Raw genomic sequence first — 17777 nt, forward strand, 5'->3', positions numbered from 1 at the left:
AGACACGACTCATACAAAAAATAAAATATAACCAAGTATTATAATCCGTTGATAATTAAATTTGCGCTATAGCTAGTGGATATGTATAAGCAGTTCGCAATCTTATCCAGTAGACACCACTCAAACAAAAACTAAAAAATGTAACAGTTCCTTTTCTATTCTTCTCTCCCCATAATCACTAAACTCTAAACATGCCAACAAACTCATACAGCCGGACCCACCAGCGCTATCGTTCATCGGCAATCTGAAGTCTACACCAGTTAATTTGACAATCGGTCTCTGCCACCTCTCCAACGAGTAGCTAGAGCCTCGTCATGTCCCTCAAACTAGGATTCCTCCTTGGTCCAAATGGATTTACCTTATTTTTACCAAAAATTTATATATGTGATCACGGTTGCAAGCGGTATTGTATGGGCTGACAGTATGAGACAGCTCATCTGAAAGGAAAAACTGGCGACCGCTCGCCTGACATACGTGTGGTGCATATTGCACGCTCAGCCACTGAGATGGTGTCATTGCCGACATACCTTGGAATGCGAGCATTTGAACATATTATCAACTGATTTAAAAAAAGTTAATTATAGACATCTAATTTATTTATGAACAATTAAAACAAAAAGCAACTGCTAAAAATCACAACGATCCATACTTAAGTCAGCCCCTTAATCGGTAAAACATTATACTCCTTGTGAGATATATTTAAGTAAATCCTACACATTTGGAAAGTTTTTATCAATTATTTTCTCACCCCATTTGTTAGTGTATTGGTTGTAGCATACATTGAATAAATTAATCATGCACATTTTCTCACCTCCTACCACTATGTATTTGGAAAAAGGATTTTCTCACCCCATTTGTTAGCGTATTCTTTGTGGAATACAATGAGTAAATTAATCATGCATATTTGGGGAAGTTTTTATAAGTGTTTTTCCACCTCATCAATATTTCTATGTATTTGAAAATGGGAAATGCTATGTGGCCACATTATGACTGGCCACACAAGGATATAATAGTAATTAAATTTCTAAAATATTAAATATATTAAGTTCAGTTTTGAGTGCTTTAGTATTTTTACTTAATTGTCCTTTTTATAGTATGCATTTACTTATCCAATCACTATTGAATAACTACAAATCTTTAATGCATTTATTCATCCTTACTTCTTCGCCGGAGAATAAAAAAAAATGGCTTCTCCACTGGTCTATTATAACATATCCTTCAAGAGTATGCAAATTTCCCACCTTTTATTCCTTTTCTCATTTCTTCTAAATTTTAGTTTATCTAGCCTATCTCAATTATAAAAAAGTGAATATTTCATCACTATATAGACTCAAGTAAAAATAAACTTTTAAAAAAAGTATTCTATTTATTAAAATCAGTCAAAGAGAAATATAAGTAAGTAATAGTAATAATATTATTTCATTTAGATAATACGCTCTTTTTTATTCTTATAATGTGATATATTGGTATATATAGTTAATTATATTTCTATTTCATATTTTAACATAATTAAATTATTAATCTAGACTATACATTATAAAATACGTTAACACATATTAATCGATTGATTTCCACTTATATTCGATCTCCCCGATTAAATTAATTTTGATTGAACAATTATATTGTTAAATATTTGTCTTAATATATCATAGTAGAATTTAACGAACAATTTTGAATACGGTGAGTCATATATTTAATAAAACAACTTAACAATATTAACTAATGACACTCATTATATACTTATATAACAATCATAATTCGTATAATTTTTAATGTTGTATCATTAATGAAAGTTAAAAAATTAAGCATTAAACCATCAATGAATAAAAAAACAAAAAAAACAAATGAGGTTTTAAATTTTATAAATTTTGTAGAATTGAAAATATGAATAATATTTTTAACATATTAAAATTAAATTAAATATATAAAATAAAACAAATAATACTAAATGTGCATTAAACGATGAAGATGTTCATGTAAGATTCTTACACAAGGTACGTAGTATTTCATTTTTCCTTCATTATATATCAATAGTTAGTATTAATAGATTTATTTGAATAATTGATTGTTTCAATTGATTTTGGACTAAATTGAACAATTAAAGGTGCCGATTGATTAGTTGTTATTATTATTGGTATAGTTATGGTTGTTTTTATCTTATAATATAGTCATCTAGTTTAATATGATTTCTAACTATATTAAATATGGTATCATAATAAATATATGTATTATTAGATCAATATTAAAATAGTTACTATTATATGATAATAATTATTAATTAATTCAATACTTCAAAAACAATTAACATCCTTCCAATCTCAAGCTGCCATGGGACACATATAGTGCAAAATAATAATGTTGTTAAGCAAAACATTAGTAGGCATTGTAGGTAAATTTTTCGTAGATTGCATTGTATACTGTGTATTTTGCATTATAAAATTTATTTTTACATTATAGATATAGACGGTATATAATGCAAAATAAATTATCAATAATGAGAAATAAACTATCTATAATATAAATTGTAAGCGAATTTCCACGGATTGCATTATAACTAATTTGCATTGTACACTATTTATTTGCATTATATTTCCAATCTCAGGTGGAAATATCATTAATCCTTGATTCAATTTTTGTGATTGTAAATTTCAATATATTATAGTAGTATTAAATTCAATTGTATATGATATTGTATTATTGAGTTTGTTTATAACAATAATATTCCTTGCTTTGTAGGACCTTATTGTATCATTTGTACCTTTAAATGACAATTCATATTGTACAATTTACTACTACTAGTTACTGCTACATCCATCTAATACTATTAGAATTTTTTTTTCTCATCCCAAATTACTTGTACTATTTCTATTTTACTAAGAATTAATTAAATATTTTCTTATTAAGTGTCCTGCACAAATTTATTTTAAAGATGTCAATTAATCTCCATCCATCAATTTCATAAGTACTTCTATTCGCGGGGCGGACTAAAATAGAAAAACGGAACTCCTATTCGCAGACGGAGAGAGTACTATATTATTTAATAATAATATATTTTCAATATACCATATTACACTTTTAATATTGGAACAATCATTCCTCAAAACATTTGAATTAATTTTATATAAAATAATTTTATAGTATAATGTTACATTTATTTTATTTATAAGTTATTTAAATATTAATGTTAAATATAATATAGTTTAAATTATTTCATTTGTAAGTGAATCTAAATACCAATTATAGAATTTTAATATCATGAATATATTTATATTCTAATTTAAAAGTAGTTATATATAAAAAAATTAAATAATACTCCCTCCGTCCCACTTTAGGAGTCCCGGTTGAGTTCGGCACGGGTTTTAAGAAATGTAAAGGAAAGTTGGTGAAAAAAAATAGTGGAATGTGAGTCCTACTTATATATATATTAGTTTTATAATAAAATATGAGTGGGAAAAGATGAGCAGAGTGTGGGACCTATTACCAATTATGGAATATTCCAACCGGGACTCTTAAAGTTGGACATTAAAAAATGGTAAACCGGGACTCCTAAAGTAGGACGGAGAGAGTAATATATTAAAACATAAATAAAAGTACAAAGAAAAGAGAAAAACCCGAAAGAAATAGTATGACACAAAGGAAACGTACATATACACAATTCAATATTTCCAAGATTATTTATTATTAATTGTACTCTACCCCCTATTTATGCACAAGGTTAAAACAATTTAGAAAAATGATACTTTCAAGATGACCTAACTTCAACTAAATTAGCATTAAATGTACAGATTTTTATTAATATTTTATTTTTATGGCCGGCCACATTATGGCCATTTAGCATCACTCTTTGGAAATAGGCTTCCCACACGAGGGAAACTTGTTGATTAGTACTCCCTCCGTCCCATAAAAGTTGAGACAAAACTTTTGGGCACGGAGATTAAGAATTTATATTAAATAAATATGAGAGATGAAAAAAAGTAGGAAAGATAAGAGAGAGTAAAGTAAATGATGGAATAAAATAAGAGTGATTAGATGTTTTGTCTTTAGTTAAAAAAGGAAATGACTCAACTTTATTGGGACGGACTAAAAAGGAATACGACTCAATTTTTATGGGACGGAGGGAGTACTATATAGAAAGTTATGACTATTTAATACAAAATGACTGTCTAGTTGGACCAATATATCTAAGGGATAACTAAAAGTCATTAAGGTTCAAAAACCCGTTCACTTCTGACCACAAGTAAACAAAATCATATAGTACTATTATAGCTAGTTATAACTTTTGCATAATAATCGAAATATTTCACAGGGTTTAGAACATTTTAGAGCCTAATTTATAATAAGTAGATAGTCTATAAAGATCTATGCAATCACAAGCTTGGGAAGGTGGCGAAGAGCATTCTTCTTATGCATTGTGATTCCGGGCAAAACCTCAAAATCGATATCCGCTTCCTTCATTCCAACTGGCAATTCCCAATCAAATTTGCACACAACATTTGCCAATGCAAGTTCCATCTCAGCCATAGCCATTCTGATCCCCGGACACCTTCTCCCGAATACAAAAGGGATCAACTCCGGAGGCTGGCCCCTCGGATCAAGGTCAGACTCCAAAAACCTCTCTGGCAAGAACTCATCCTCGTTTTCCCACATTGCTGGATCTCTTGCAATAGCCCAAGCATTGACATACACCGTACTTCCACCTTCGATTTCATAACCATTTACACTACATTTCTTGGTCGTCTCTAGTAGTACTAAAAGTGGAGCCGGTGGATACAAGCTCAAACTCTCCTTCACAACTGCCCTTAAATACGGAAGTTTCTCTATGTCTTTTTATCGATCAAATACTTCTCTCCGGCTAACTGCCTTATCTCCGCTTGCAATTTCTTCATCAACAAAGGCTTCTTCACCAACACTGCCATCGCCCACACGAACGCAGCTGAAACATTCTACAAACAAGGCTACAATAGTCATAATATGTTCACTCAAATTAACTAACCAAATACAATATTCATTACATTAACATATATATACCATAAGTAGTGCTTTGACGTGGTCCAATGTAAGCTCAAACGACGTCGTTCCATTTTCTTTAATCCGTAGCAATACATCAATGATGTCTCCCTCCATAGATTTCGGCCTATTCGGATCCATATGCTCTTCAATTAGTTCTTCATAGAAAGAATCCATGTCATGAAAATTCTTGCCAAACTTTTTATTCATACCAAGCAGTCTATCAATCCATCGTGTGATTTCATGATCTCTTTCACGGCATCTGCAGAGGAAATCACAGCGACTGGCCGGAGTCCGAGCTTGAGGGACATGACGGGGCCGTACTTGTTGGAGAGGCGGCGGATGTACGTGTGCGGAGATCGGTCGTCGATCCGGTGCAGAATCCCGATGAATGGCAGCCCCCGTGGCCCCGGTGGGTTTGGTGGCATGTTTATATATTTGTGCTTGGAAGTAGAAGTTGTGGCTCCAAAAATGGGAAGGATAACAAATCATGTGGATTAGTCACCCTAAAATCAAACTATCTCGAGATAACGAATTAGTCACCATAAACTAGTATCATGAAATTAAGACTTTCTTAACTACCACCTCTGCTGCCAAAACCAAGCCGTGGAGCATAATAAAGGCGGTGAATGCGCCACAAGGTCAGCTGCTGCTGGACCATGTAGTAGATGATGAGCTCATGCATCACCCTGGACACGAAAAAATGGAGGCAATTATAGCGGCCAAAGGGGGCCATCTACGACCCATGACACACGTCGAGAAATTCAATACGGGCGCGTACACAAAAGGCTTCAAAAGTTTCAAGACAATGATGTTCCATCTCCTGCTTCAGAAGTCCTGCAGCGACGCCGACAGATAGGACTCGTCGAACTGCAGTTCCAGCTCTATTCTGATTCAAAACAAAATTCTTATGCATCTAAAATTGGTTTATTGTGACTTAGTTTTTTTAATAAAACGTTTAAAAAAAATTATTATACTTTGTTAACAAATCTAGTACACAAGCAGTCTCCACAATTTTCAATCAAGAATAATAACAAATTAAATTGACACATCCAGATTTCAATTTAGTACTACTACCATATAAGGTCACAATCTTTACATATCACCAAAAGTTCTCATATTTCCGGTAACCAAAAGTAACAAATTACATATCACCAAAAGCTTCCCTACAACGCAGCCAATACTTGGTTACAAAGATTGCTTATTCCTGACGCTGCCCCCTCTCCTTGAGAACACGCAAGACATATGCAGGTTTCACAGAATCAGGCAGCCCCATAAACAGATCTAGCCGTGCCGGATTTCCTCCAAGAGTCTCACAAACAACGAATTTGTCAGTGAGTGAAAGATCGGGAATATTACCCAAGAGATTGAACAACTCCCTTCTCGTTTTGCTTAAATCAACCTCATGTCCAATCCGAGTGAACAAATGTAGCAGTGTAACATTTGTATCCTCATGCATTTTACCAAGTAATGCAATAACACCTGCCATCCCTTCAAGAGGCCTACTATACCCCGTATCGTTGCTATCTATTTTTAAATTACAGCAATAAGTACACATCATTGTATCAGTTAAAAAAATACTAACTTTTTACAAGATTAATGAGTAGAGTCACTAACCTTCGGTCACATTACTCATGTCTTAAGTGCGGTTTGAAGCTCAGGCCTCAGCTAGAAAAGTGCGTAAAACCGATAACAAGCTGTAGCTCAAATCAGTAAGAAAAGCAAATGTTAAGTCACTGCTTGAAGATAAAACACACAGCAGTAACTACTTGAAGGACTAATAAAAACGAAACCACAGCACAATACATGAAGTGAGCTAGATCAGAACACAACACACATCAAGCAAATGATCAAAATGGGAAATAATCAATCTAATTGAAGTTATACTATCCATGAAAATGAAAATAAATGCGCCACAAACAAGCAAGAACAAGATATGAACCTTGAAAAGCTCCACTCATATTGCCTAAAAGCCAATGTATCTTCACTAAAGCAACACAACAACACTAAACATAAAAATGAAAATCCATGAGCCTCCTGTAAACACAGTAATCTCTAAAACAATACATCTAGATGTATTCTCACAAGAAAAAACAGAATGATCAGTAAAAACAACAAATCATCCAACAAGCAATAACACAATAATGGCCCTAAACAGTTTAACCAAAAAGCTGAAAACAAACTTCTACTAGTGTATTTCACCAGAAAAAAATAAAATAAAATAAAATAATAATATTAGGTTAATTTAAACCCTCTTCGCAACTTTTCCAACATTCAACATTTAAAATAGCCCTGTTTCGTTTCTGCATTCTATAAAAATATAACACAATTGCTGAAAGCAAACCTCAATCAGTTTCATATTATCCCATATTAAGCGTAAATCAAATCAATAAAATCCTAATTAGAAGATTTGAGAAATTGGCGCTGACACAAAACCTAGGGGAAAATGCGAAGAGGCTTGAATCTGTATGGTAAACCCTGAGATCTCCTGCAATAGCTATTTTCCCAACTAAATTTTGCCAAACAGAAAGCAATTACCTTAGCCTCTAGGTAGTAGCTTCTCTCGCGGTAACTGCAAAAGAGCGTGAACGTGAAGAGTGAGGGATATTTTAGGAGATGCTAAAATCTTATTACGAGTGATTTGAAATAAAATGAGTACCAAACATACACTTATTATAAATTAGGCTCTAAAATATTCTAAACCCCGTGAAATATTTCAATTATTATGCAAAAGTTATAACTAGCTATAATAGTACTATATGATTTTGTTTACTCGTGGTCAGAAGAAGTGAATGGGTTTTTTTAACTTTAATGACTTTTAGTTATCCCTTAGATATATTGGTCCAACTAGACAATCATTTTGTATTAAATAGTCATAATTTTCTATATAGTACTAAATCAACAAGTTTCCATTGTGTGTGGGAAGCCTATTTCTAAATACATAGATATATGATGAGGTGGAAAATACTTATAAAAACTTCCCCAAATATGCATGATTAATTTATTCATTGTATTCCACAAAGAATGCGCTAACAAATGGGGTGAGAAAATCCTATTTCCAAATACATAGCGATAAGAGGTGGGAAAATGTGCATTATTAATTTATTCAATGTATGCTACAACCAATACACTAACAAATGGGGTGAGAAAATAATTGATAAAAACTTTCTAAATGTATAGGATTTACTTAAATATATCTCACAAGAAGTATAATGTTTTACCGATTAAGGGGCCGACTTAAGTATGGATCGTTGTGATTTTTAGCAGTTGCCTTTTGTTTTAATTGTTCATCAATAAATTAGATGTCTATAATTAACTTTTTCTTTTATCAGTTGATAATGCTCAAATGCTCGCATTCCAAGGTATGTCGGCAATGACACCATCTCAGTGGTTGAGCGTGCAACATGCACCACACGTATGTCAGGCGAGCGGTCGCCAGTTTTTCCTTTCACATGAACTGTCTCATAGTGTCAGCCCATACAACACCGCTCGCAACTGTGATCACATATATAAATTTTTGGTAAAAATAAGGTAAAATCATCTGAACCAAGGCGGAATCCTAGCTTGAGGGACATGACGGGGCTCTAGCTACTTGTTGGAGAGGTGGCGGAGACCGAATATCAAATTAACTGGTGTAGACTGTAGATTGCCGATGAACGATAGCGATGGTAAGTCCGGCTGTATGAGTTTGTTGGCATGTTTAGATTTTCGTGATTATGGGGAGAGAAGGATAGAAAAAGAACTGTCACATTTTTTAGTTTTTGTTTGAGTGGTGTCTACTGGATAAGATCGCGAACTGCATATACACATGCACTAGCTATAACACAAATTTAATTACAACGAATTATAATACTTGGTTATATTTTAGTTTTTGTATGAGTCGTGTCTACTAGATAAGATCGCGAACTACATATACACTGTACACATACACAAACTATAATGCAAATTTAATTATCAACGAATTATTATACATGTTATGTGTATAACTATAACGTTGAATTAATTGTACACATGTGATAGAGAAATCAAACTTCATCTTAAACCAACAAATTGAAATGGACGAAAAATTTAAAATGTACACAGTATATATCATTCACAATTCAGGAACTCGTGACACTTGATGTAGAATCAATTTGGTTGCTATATGTACTAGAGTGTATGCCAAAATGAATACACTAACAAATAGGGTGAGAAAATAATTTATACTAGTACTACAAACTTTCCGGATGTGTAGGATTTACTTAAGTACTACAGTACTATATCTTACTCCACAAATTAAGTAGTACGTCGTAGTATTTTTTTTTTTTTCCTATTCAGGGCCAACTTAAGTATGAGTCATTATGAATTTTGACACATGTTTATATTTTCAATTGATTTTCATAAATAAAATCTTGTTTTGAAAATGCTCACATTTCGGGAGTGTCAGCAATGCCAATGGCACCATCTAAGTGGCTAAGACGTGTGTTTGGCTTGCGGCTGCTAATTTTCCCTCTCAAGTGTGCGGACGTGCGGTGTGCTGTCTCATCCCGCTCGCCTCTATTCGCAACCGTCTCACATATATTAAGTTCTTCTAAAAACAAAGGTACATTATTATAGGCAAATATAGACTTATTAAATGCATCTATCTCTGAAAAATATGAACTATTTTCTTATTATTCCGTCTCTGATATAGTTTGTTATTTATAAAAAAAGCCCTAATATGATTTATCATTTATAATGTATACCTTTTCAGTTTCACTGCTCCGCTCTTCTATTTTGCTGTCTCTAACTAGAATTCTTCATCTTTATTAGCTCTTGATTATTTGCGGGGGTGTTTGGTTGAGTCATAAGCGTCTTGTTTTCCGAAGCCTAATACTCCCTCCGTCCCACAAAGATTGTCCCATTTTTCCATTTCGGTCCGTCCTACAAAGTTTGTCTCATTTCACTTTTACCATTTTTTGGTGGTGGACCTCATATTTCACCAATCCATTCCTACTCACATTTTATTATAAAACTAATACTTTAAAAGTAGGACTCTTTTTCAATTCACTTTTCATTATATTTCTAAAACTCGTGCCGGATCAAAGTGAGATTATCTTTGTGGGACGGAGAGAGTAATATTCTAAGCCTACCTAATGATAATAGTACTAAGAAAAAAACATATTTAAGTTATTGAATAATTAGCCAAATATACATCTTCACGAGAAAGGAGTGTTGCATCATATGATTACAATTAATAGATTGCCTTAGTCTGATACGATATTTATGGTTTTCTTTATATAATCTATCAAGTGAATTTATTTTATTTTTAATAATCTAGACATGTCGTGCTCAAACAAAATTGTCGTTTCTCTCTGGAGCTAGCATAAAAATTTTTGGGACAACAAATCATGCAAATTAGCCTGAGCGTGGTATTTCTTCTCTATAGACTTGAAGGAAAATAGATACTCATGATCAGCCTCCACCAGTTTGAAAATTTTTTATAGACTGATTTGACTAATGCCACACACAGTCTTCATTTAGTGAAGAGGCAAAGGTCATAAGAGCATCTCAAACAATTTAAACTAAACTCAAATTCATTTTAGTGTAAATATAACATCAAATATGATTTTACTCCAACCATTTATACCAAACTCAAACTTAAAAGAATATTCTCTATATTATGCATTTTTTATTCACAAAATTTGAAAAACTTTTAGGTTTTTGTTTAGTGTAAACCTAAAGATAGGTATTTTTTTCTCAAAAAGCAAAAATGAGATTGGTTTTTGAGTACTACTATTAAAGAGCATCTTCAACCATTGCACTAAACTCAAAGCTATTTTAGTGTAAATGTCACACTAAATATTGATTTTGCTCCAACCATTTACACTAAACTCAAACCTAAAAGAATATTCCTCACACACTAACTTTTTATACTTTTCAATCATACCAATATATTTCATCTAAATTATACACTAACCCCATGACACTTTGTCAATATCTTAATTAAATTAAATAATAATATAAGATTTATTAATTAATATAACTAAATATGAAATCTATTATTTATTAAATAATAAATTATAAAATTTTAAAAAAATAAAAAATACTATAAAAAAATATTACAATGTACACATAAAATAACTAAAACTCAAAATTAAAATTCATTTTAAAATACCACAAGTACATAAACATACTACGACGTACACATAAAATAACTAAAACTCAATGTTCGAACAATATTAATGTACGTATAGTATTTAATTACTAATGTTTAACTATTTTCTGTTATATTTAATAACATATTTGGTTTGAATAATATTAATGTACGTATAGTATTTAATTAACAAATAAAATAATTGATTCCGTAAATCTATATGTACCGCTAAGTTATTAATCTATCTAATAAAATTCTGCAAAAATATTGATTCCATATTTATATGTACCGATAAATTATTAATATATCTAAGAAAATTTGATTATGTATTGAAAAGTAACGACTCTAAGTAAAATAATAGATTTTTTATAATTATGTTGAATAATATAATGATAATAATATGGGCCAGCCAACTATTTAATAACTAATCAAATATAAATAAGATTGGATTAGGTTATTATTTCACGCTTCTTCTTCCTCGCGCCGCTAAAATGTGTCTGTAAGTTTTTCAATCTTCTGTATTTTAACTTTTCTATCTTCTCTTCTTCTATATTTTAATTTTTCTATCTTCTATTCTTCTATTTTGATAAATATAAATTGATTTGGACTTGAATGCAATAACTCAAACTATGAAAAGCGTTTTTGGTATACTTCTAGTGCAAACCAAAAGATAGGTATTTTTTCTTTAAAAATCTATAATGGGATTGGTTTTGCAGTACCATTGGAGGTGTTTTTCTACTGCATTTTAGGTTTTGCAGTACTGTTGGAGATGGTCTAAGGAGAAAAAATATAGATCTAGTTTACTTAAAGTTGAGTTACTGACATGTACATTTATCTAGGCAATAGTTTAAATAACTACACATTGATACGAGTAAACACGTTACGGAGAATAATGGCTAGAAATCGCCAGATTAAAGACGTCTGTTCGCAGAAGGAATTCCATCGAGCAACCAATGAACAACGACAAGAAAAGTAAAATATAATAAAAGATAATTGTATTTCTTCAATGAATAATTCAAGAGATAACAAAAACTCCTATTTATAATACCCCTAATAAAAGTTGACCTCTTCAAAAGTCAATCAATTAACCTTAAATAAAAATGATCACTAGTGCTAGGATTTGTATGTTGTGGCTCCAAAATGGGAAGGATACAGAGTGAATCCCATTTCAGCCATCCACACCCGTTGACTCTCATCTCCCATGCCGACGGCGGCGCCACCAATCCATCTTGTTGTTCAGGATGCAAGCTGAAGCTCTCCGGCATGATCTACTCCTGCACAATCTGCTCTTTCTTCCTCCACCAAAAATGCTTCCAAATGCCCAACGCCATCACCCACCCTTTCCACAAGGAACACCCTCTCACACTCCTCGCTGAGCCGGCCTACGCCGGCGGCGAGTTCAGCTGCGACGCCTGCGCCCAGCGCGGCTCCGGCTTCTCCTACCACTGCAAGCCCTGCGGCCTCGACCTGCACATACTCTGCGCCGCCGCGCCCCTGTCCCTGGCCACGCCGCGCCATGCTCACAAGCTCGGGCTCGCGTTCGCGGCCCCTTACGATACCAAGAGCTTCGTGTGCGATGTCTGCAGCTTCCATGGCGGGGATCACTGGCTCTATAGGTGCATCGCGTGTGGATTTGATGCGCATTTGAAATGCGCGGCTACTGCGGCGCCTCGCCCTCATTGTGGTGCTGCTTTGGGTGTTCCTGCGAATGAACAGATGATGCAGATGATTCAGATTAATAATGCGTTGGCTCAGGCGGGCCGAGGCGGTGGTGATAGGCAGTTGCAGCAGATGATGCAGTTGATGTCTGCTCTCAATCGCAGTGGCCTTGATATTAATGGAGTAGGAGGATTGGAATCTTTGCTTGGTGGCGGAGGACTGGAATCTTTACTTGGTGGCGGCGGAGGAGGGCTAGACTTTATTGGAGGACTGCTCTGAATATCCAAGCCTGAAAAGGATGGCTTGTCTGATTCTGTTTCTGTTTACAGTCATTGTGTTTTTCTACCAATTTGGACTTGAGAAGTTTCCAAATAAAATTATTGAATGTTGTGCTCTATACAATTGTATTTGTAAATAAAGGTGATCTGAATCAATATTGTTGGTGTGGTGATTCAGCATCTCGTCCCTTAAACATGAGGCCAAGGGTTCGATTTCTGCCCATTTGGTTCTCGTCTCTTAAACATGAGGTCAAGGGCTCGATTTCTGTCCATTTGGTTAGTCCCTATCGCTTAGTGTATTAATTGTTGAAATGAGGATTTATGAGGGAGTAGTCATCTTTTACTCATTCAAGCAAACAAGTCTTGGTTGACTGATATATCAAGCCGGAGAATTAAATGTTAGGCTGGCCCTGCTGGTTATTTAATCTTGTGGAAAGGATGCTCATAAAGTCAAATAAGATGCATTAAATTCATCCTTACTCAGATGAGAAACTTATTCTGATCATCTCTTTACTAAATGAAAATATATGAACCTACCTCCTCGTAAGTAAATTCTATATCTTTTGTCCATGATTTAAAGTCGCATTTCTTTTTACTAAATGAAAATATATGAACCTACCTCATAAGTAAATTCAATATCTTTTGTCCATGATTTAAAGTCGCATTTTGCCATTTGGAATGTTTGTGATTTAAAATCTTATTTACTTTTTCTTTTTCATTTTAAGTAGATGTGGACCCATCATTCAATTAACTCATTTTACTTAAATTCTACTATTATACTCCATTTGTCTCATAATAAGAGTCATATTTGGTTTGGGTACGTATTTTATGAAATGTAAAGATAAATGCGCTGAATAAGTTAATGGAATGCGAATCCCACTTATATATAGGAGTATTAGTTTTATTATAAGATGTTAGTGGAATAAGTTGATGAAATGTGAGTGGAATAAGTTAGTGGAAGTTGGGACCCTATTACCATTTATGGTAAAAATGACTCATATTCACAGTCGGACTAAAATGGAGAAACGAGACTCCTATTCGCGGACGGAGGAAGTAACTCATACCAAGCCAAAATGAGACAATAAATAGCGGCGGAGGGAGCAATACATTACAATTTACAAGATTCGTGGATTTATTCAGCACGTAGTTAATTTCCTATAACTTGGGCTTGTAACTATCAAGTTCACTTTCTCCATACCTAATTGAGCAATAACCAGTAATATATCTCTGGAGTAGATTTTATTAGTAAATTTTAACAATAAGGTATTGAAAAATGATTAGATTAAGATATTGAAAAATGCTTTGATTAAGGGTAGATAACAGCCTCTTTCATTTCATCAAGTGGAATACGTATTAGCTGGATCAAATCACATCAAATCAAATTTAAAATCTTTCGTATTGGAAAATATTGTCATTTTCGCGTTGCCCAATTGATTTCTGATTCCTCGTGCCAACAGAACAAGTCTTCCCCTGCATTATGGTGCATCACTAATCCACTTGTAGTATATCAAATGAATTAATTATTTTAGTCTCCTCATCACATTTATTTAAAACTTGTGAGCTTGACCAATAATGTACTCCATATATAATAAAAATAGACAAAAAAAATGAGTTTCTTTGATTTTCTTTTGCATAATCCCTTCATCAATAATCTAAAGTCTCTTTTAATTCGGTATTGTGTTTTTATAAAATGTGAAGAAAAGTATATAAAAAAAAGTTAGTAGAATATGAATTGTTAATTTTATAATGAAATGTTCAGGAGAGTGCATGATAATGAAATATTTTACCAAAGTATTTAATGACAAATTGAGACATATTTATGACAAGTGACGACCATGTCAAACTATGTGGTATCGCCGACGTTGTTCCTCCCACCTCATAAGTTGACCTCAACAGCCAACTGCCCTGATCCAATCACGGTTGACTTTGCAAATTTGCACAAGTAAACCATCTTTGTCTTCTTCCCCCTTAACATGGTCAATCATCAACTACATAAACTAAACCACCATGCAAAAACTTGTATAATCAATCTCAAATGGGGAAGCCAACCACCACCGCCACCGCCGCAGAGCCACCTTCCATCACCCATTTCAGCCACCCACACCCCCTCCACCTCTCCAACAACCCCCCAACCCCACACTGCTCCGCCTGCAACCTCCCCACCGCCGCGGCAGCCGCAACCTACGTCTGCATAATTAGCAACTGCAGCTTTGGGCTCCACCCGAAATGCAGCCAGCTCCCGCACCAAATCACGCACCCCTTCGACCACCAGCACGCCCTCACCCTCTACCCGAAGCCCGTCTACCCCGAGGGCCTCTTCAACTGCGACGCCTGCGGCAACCACGGCGACGCCTTCTCCTACCACTGCAGCCCCTGCGGCGTTGATCTCCACACCACCTGCGCTTCCCTCCCGCTCAGCCTCACCCACCGCCTCCACAACCACGCCCTCGCCCTCACCTTCTCCGCGCCCTACCAGGGAAACTCCTTCTCCTGCGATGTATGCAAGAAGCTTGGGTCTAAGACGTGGCTCTACCGCTGCGCCGCCTGCGAATTCGACGTCCATTTGACCTGCGTCGCCGCGGTCGTTCCTCCGCCTGTGCAGCGGCCGAGGTCGTTCGTTCCAGCGGCGCAGAATCGGCCGAATAATCAAGGAGGCGTGGTGGCGGGGCAGCCGGTTTATGGAGGGGTGAGGCCGGTGAATACGCTGGGGAATCAAGTCTTGCTTGCGGCGGTGGAAGGCGTAGCCGGAGGCATTGCTCAGACGGCGACGGGAGTTCTTTTTCAGGAAGTGTTTGGTGTAGGCGGTGGCGGTGGCGGAGGGGCAGGAGGTAATGGCTTTTGTGTGGATGTTTTGGGGATGGACGGTGGAGCAGGTGTTGACGGAGCGGCGGCGGCGGAAGGAGGATATAGTGGTGGAGATGGAACATACTAGCTTTATCACTTAACTATTTGTATCGGATTATCATGATTTGGAGAAGTTCTTTGAAGGCGTTTTTTTTTTTTTTTTCTCTTATCATTTTATATTTTTAGTATTTTTAATGTGTTTTTTATTAGTACTAGTTTAATTTCCAAGAATAGTGAATCGTTTGTTTAAAAGGGTTGGCAGCTAGGATTATTCTTTTAACGGGCCTTTCCATAATTTGAGTCTCGATCGGGCTTCTTGAAAGAATAGTAGTCTGGCACTCTGGCTGGCTTAAATGAATTGGACTCGTAAAAAATTCACTCACTATCATGAATATATATACCAACTAATGAATATTTGTGTATAGTGTATATGAGCATAAATGAAGCGGTAGTTTCTTGACGAAAGTATAGCGGCCGTTTCTTGACAAATTTGAGATTCAATTTTAGGCTGCCTAGTGATGAATCAACTCTCTATATGTGACTTATTTGCCGACTGACAATTAATGAAAACCATTCAAACATACTTCTATTTTCTAAAATTGAAAGAAAACATAAGTGGAGTTTGAATGATTTTCATTAGTTGATTTATGAAAAATAGCGTTGTTTGAATTCAATTTCTTGAGTTAATGAGATAAAGTAAATCAAGTTTTGAAAAACAAGATAAATTTATAAAACTAAATGCAATTTTCGAGTTTGAATTTGTTGAATGTTGTGTGATATTGATGCATGAGAGTTATACAGGCATTAGGGGTTATGACTCAACCCTCATAGATGTCTAATCCCTCATAAATTCCTAGTAAGCCAGTTTCAGCCTTTTAAGCCTGTATTTTTTGTTGAAAACATTAATCCACAAAATAAATTTATAAAGAATTGCTATATCAGTCTATTTCCCTGCAATTGAAGTGCTACTAGCACTTCTTTTGGGAATTAAGTAGTTGGTGGTGGTGAGATTGGGAGTAAATGGTTTGAATGACATTGAGTGGAGTTATTATAGTTTTATGTTGAAAAGTGATGTTCGAGTTTTATCTATTGATTTATAGTAGTAATTTTAATAAAAGACGGTCTATATCAATAAAAAATCATGGCTAAAAGAAAAGAAAATTGATAAAAAAAAAAAGAGGAGAAAATTGTATGAACACTCTAAAGCTTGAGCTCTAAGGCCTTATGGTTCAATACTTAAATGCAAAATTTCTTAAGTTTGTTGGGTAATTTGATGTAAATACCTTGAGACATGAGAGTGACTGTCACAGGGATGTTGAGAGTGGAATTCTTGATGAAACTGATGATATAGGCCCAGTAGATAAGAAGAGTAATAGACTAATATGGGTAGTTCGCATTTGGTGGGGCAGATGCTGGCATTGTCGTGCGCGATGGATTCACCGACCAAGAAGGAGTGTAAAGAGGTGGTAGTTTTGTGATTGTAATATATGTGGTCAGTTGTTAACTTGTGTACTAGTTGATGGTATGTTGATTCTTATGTTCAAACATCTTCATATCTTCACCAGCTACAGATCATGTGTTAACCTGTTGTGGTCACTTGTTTTGTTCGGCTTGTTATTGTCTCGGGTAGCTATGTTGATTCAAGTTCTTTACAATGTGTCTGGTGACAATGTAATTCTGATTCATGGGAACAGTGGTGGAGATGAGGGTGAGTGTGAGATGCCATCTGGGTTGAACATGAAGGTCCGTCAACGGCCTAAAGCTCATAGAATCGAGAGAGTTAGGAAGCTAGATTTATGTGTGTGTGTTTGTGTGTCACATGCTGCTGTTGCAGAAATGGTGGTAATTCCATTCATATGCTCAACTGAATTTCA

At 34.8% G+C, this 17777-nt stretch overlaps 2 protein-coding genes, 1 long non-coding RNA gene and 1 pseudogene across 3 annotated transcripts; 2 read left to right on the forward strand and 2 right to left on the reverse strand.

The window, feature by feature from the left end:
- Positions 1-4303: 4303 nt before the first annotated feature.
- LOC125206225 (cytochrome P450 71A9 pseudogene) lies at positions 4304-5435 on the reverse strand (annotated as a pseudogene).
- A 627-nt stretch (positions 5436-6062) lies between these two features.
- On the reverse strand, positions 6063-7688 carry LOC125201697 (uncharacterized). The gene is made up of 3 exons (XR_016135377.1): positions 7546-7688; positions 6625-6704; positions 6063-6534 (listed from the first exon to the last, which is right to left on the reverse strand). It is a non-coding gene; the product is annotated as an uncharacterized LOC125201697 (long non-coding RNA).
- A 4514-nt stretch (positions 7689-12202) lies between these two features.
- On the forward strand, positions 12203-13329 carry LOC125202205 (protein VACUOLELESS GAMETOPHYTES-like). The gene has a single exon (XM_048100569.2). The coding sequence runs from the start codon at positions 12263-12265 to the stop codon at positions 13058-13060; it is 798 nt and encodes a 265-aa protein (XP_047956526.1). The 5' UTR covers positions 12203-12262; the 3' UTR covers positions 13061-13329.
- A 1584-nt stretch (positions 13330-14913) lies between these two features.
- LOC125201934 (protein VACUOLELESS GAMETOPHYTES-like) lies at positions 14914-16198 on the forward strand. Its single transcript, XM_048100234.2, has one exon. It carries the CDS (start codon positions 15095-15097, stop codon positions 15989-15991), a length of 897 nt encoding a protein of 298 aa, XP_047956191.1. The 5' UTR covers positions 14914-15094; the 3' UTR covers positions 15992-16198.
- The last annotated feature ends 1579 nt before the right edge of the window (positions 16199-17777 follow it).

Source organism: Salvia hispanica, chromosome 2, assembly GCF_029641045.1.
Source record: "Salvia hispanica isolate PSC_SH4W2 chromosome 2, Shi_PSC_v1, whole genome shotgun sequence".
Classification (NCBI taxonomy): Eukaryota; Viridiplantae; Streptophyta; class Magnoliopsida; order Lamiales; family Lamiaceae; genus Salvia; species Salvia hispanica.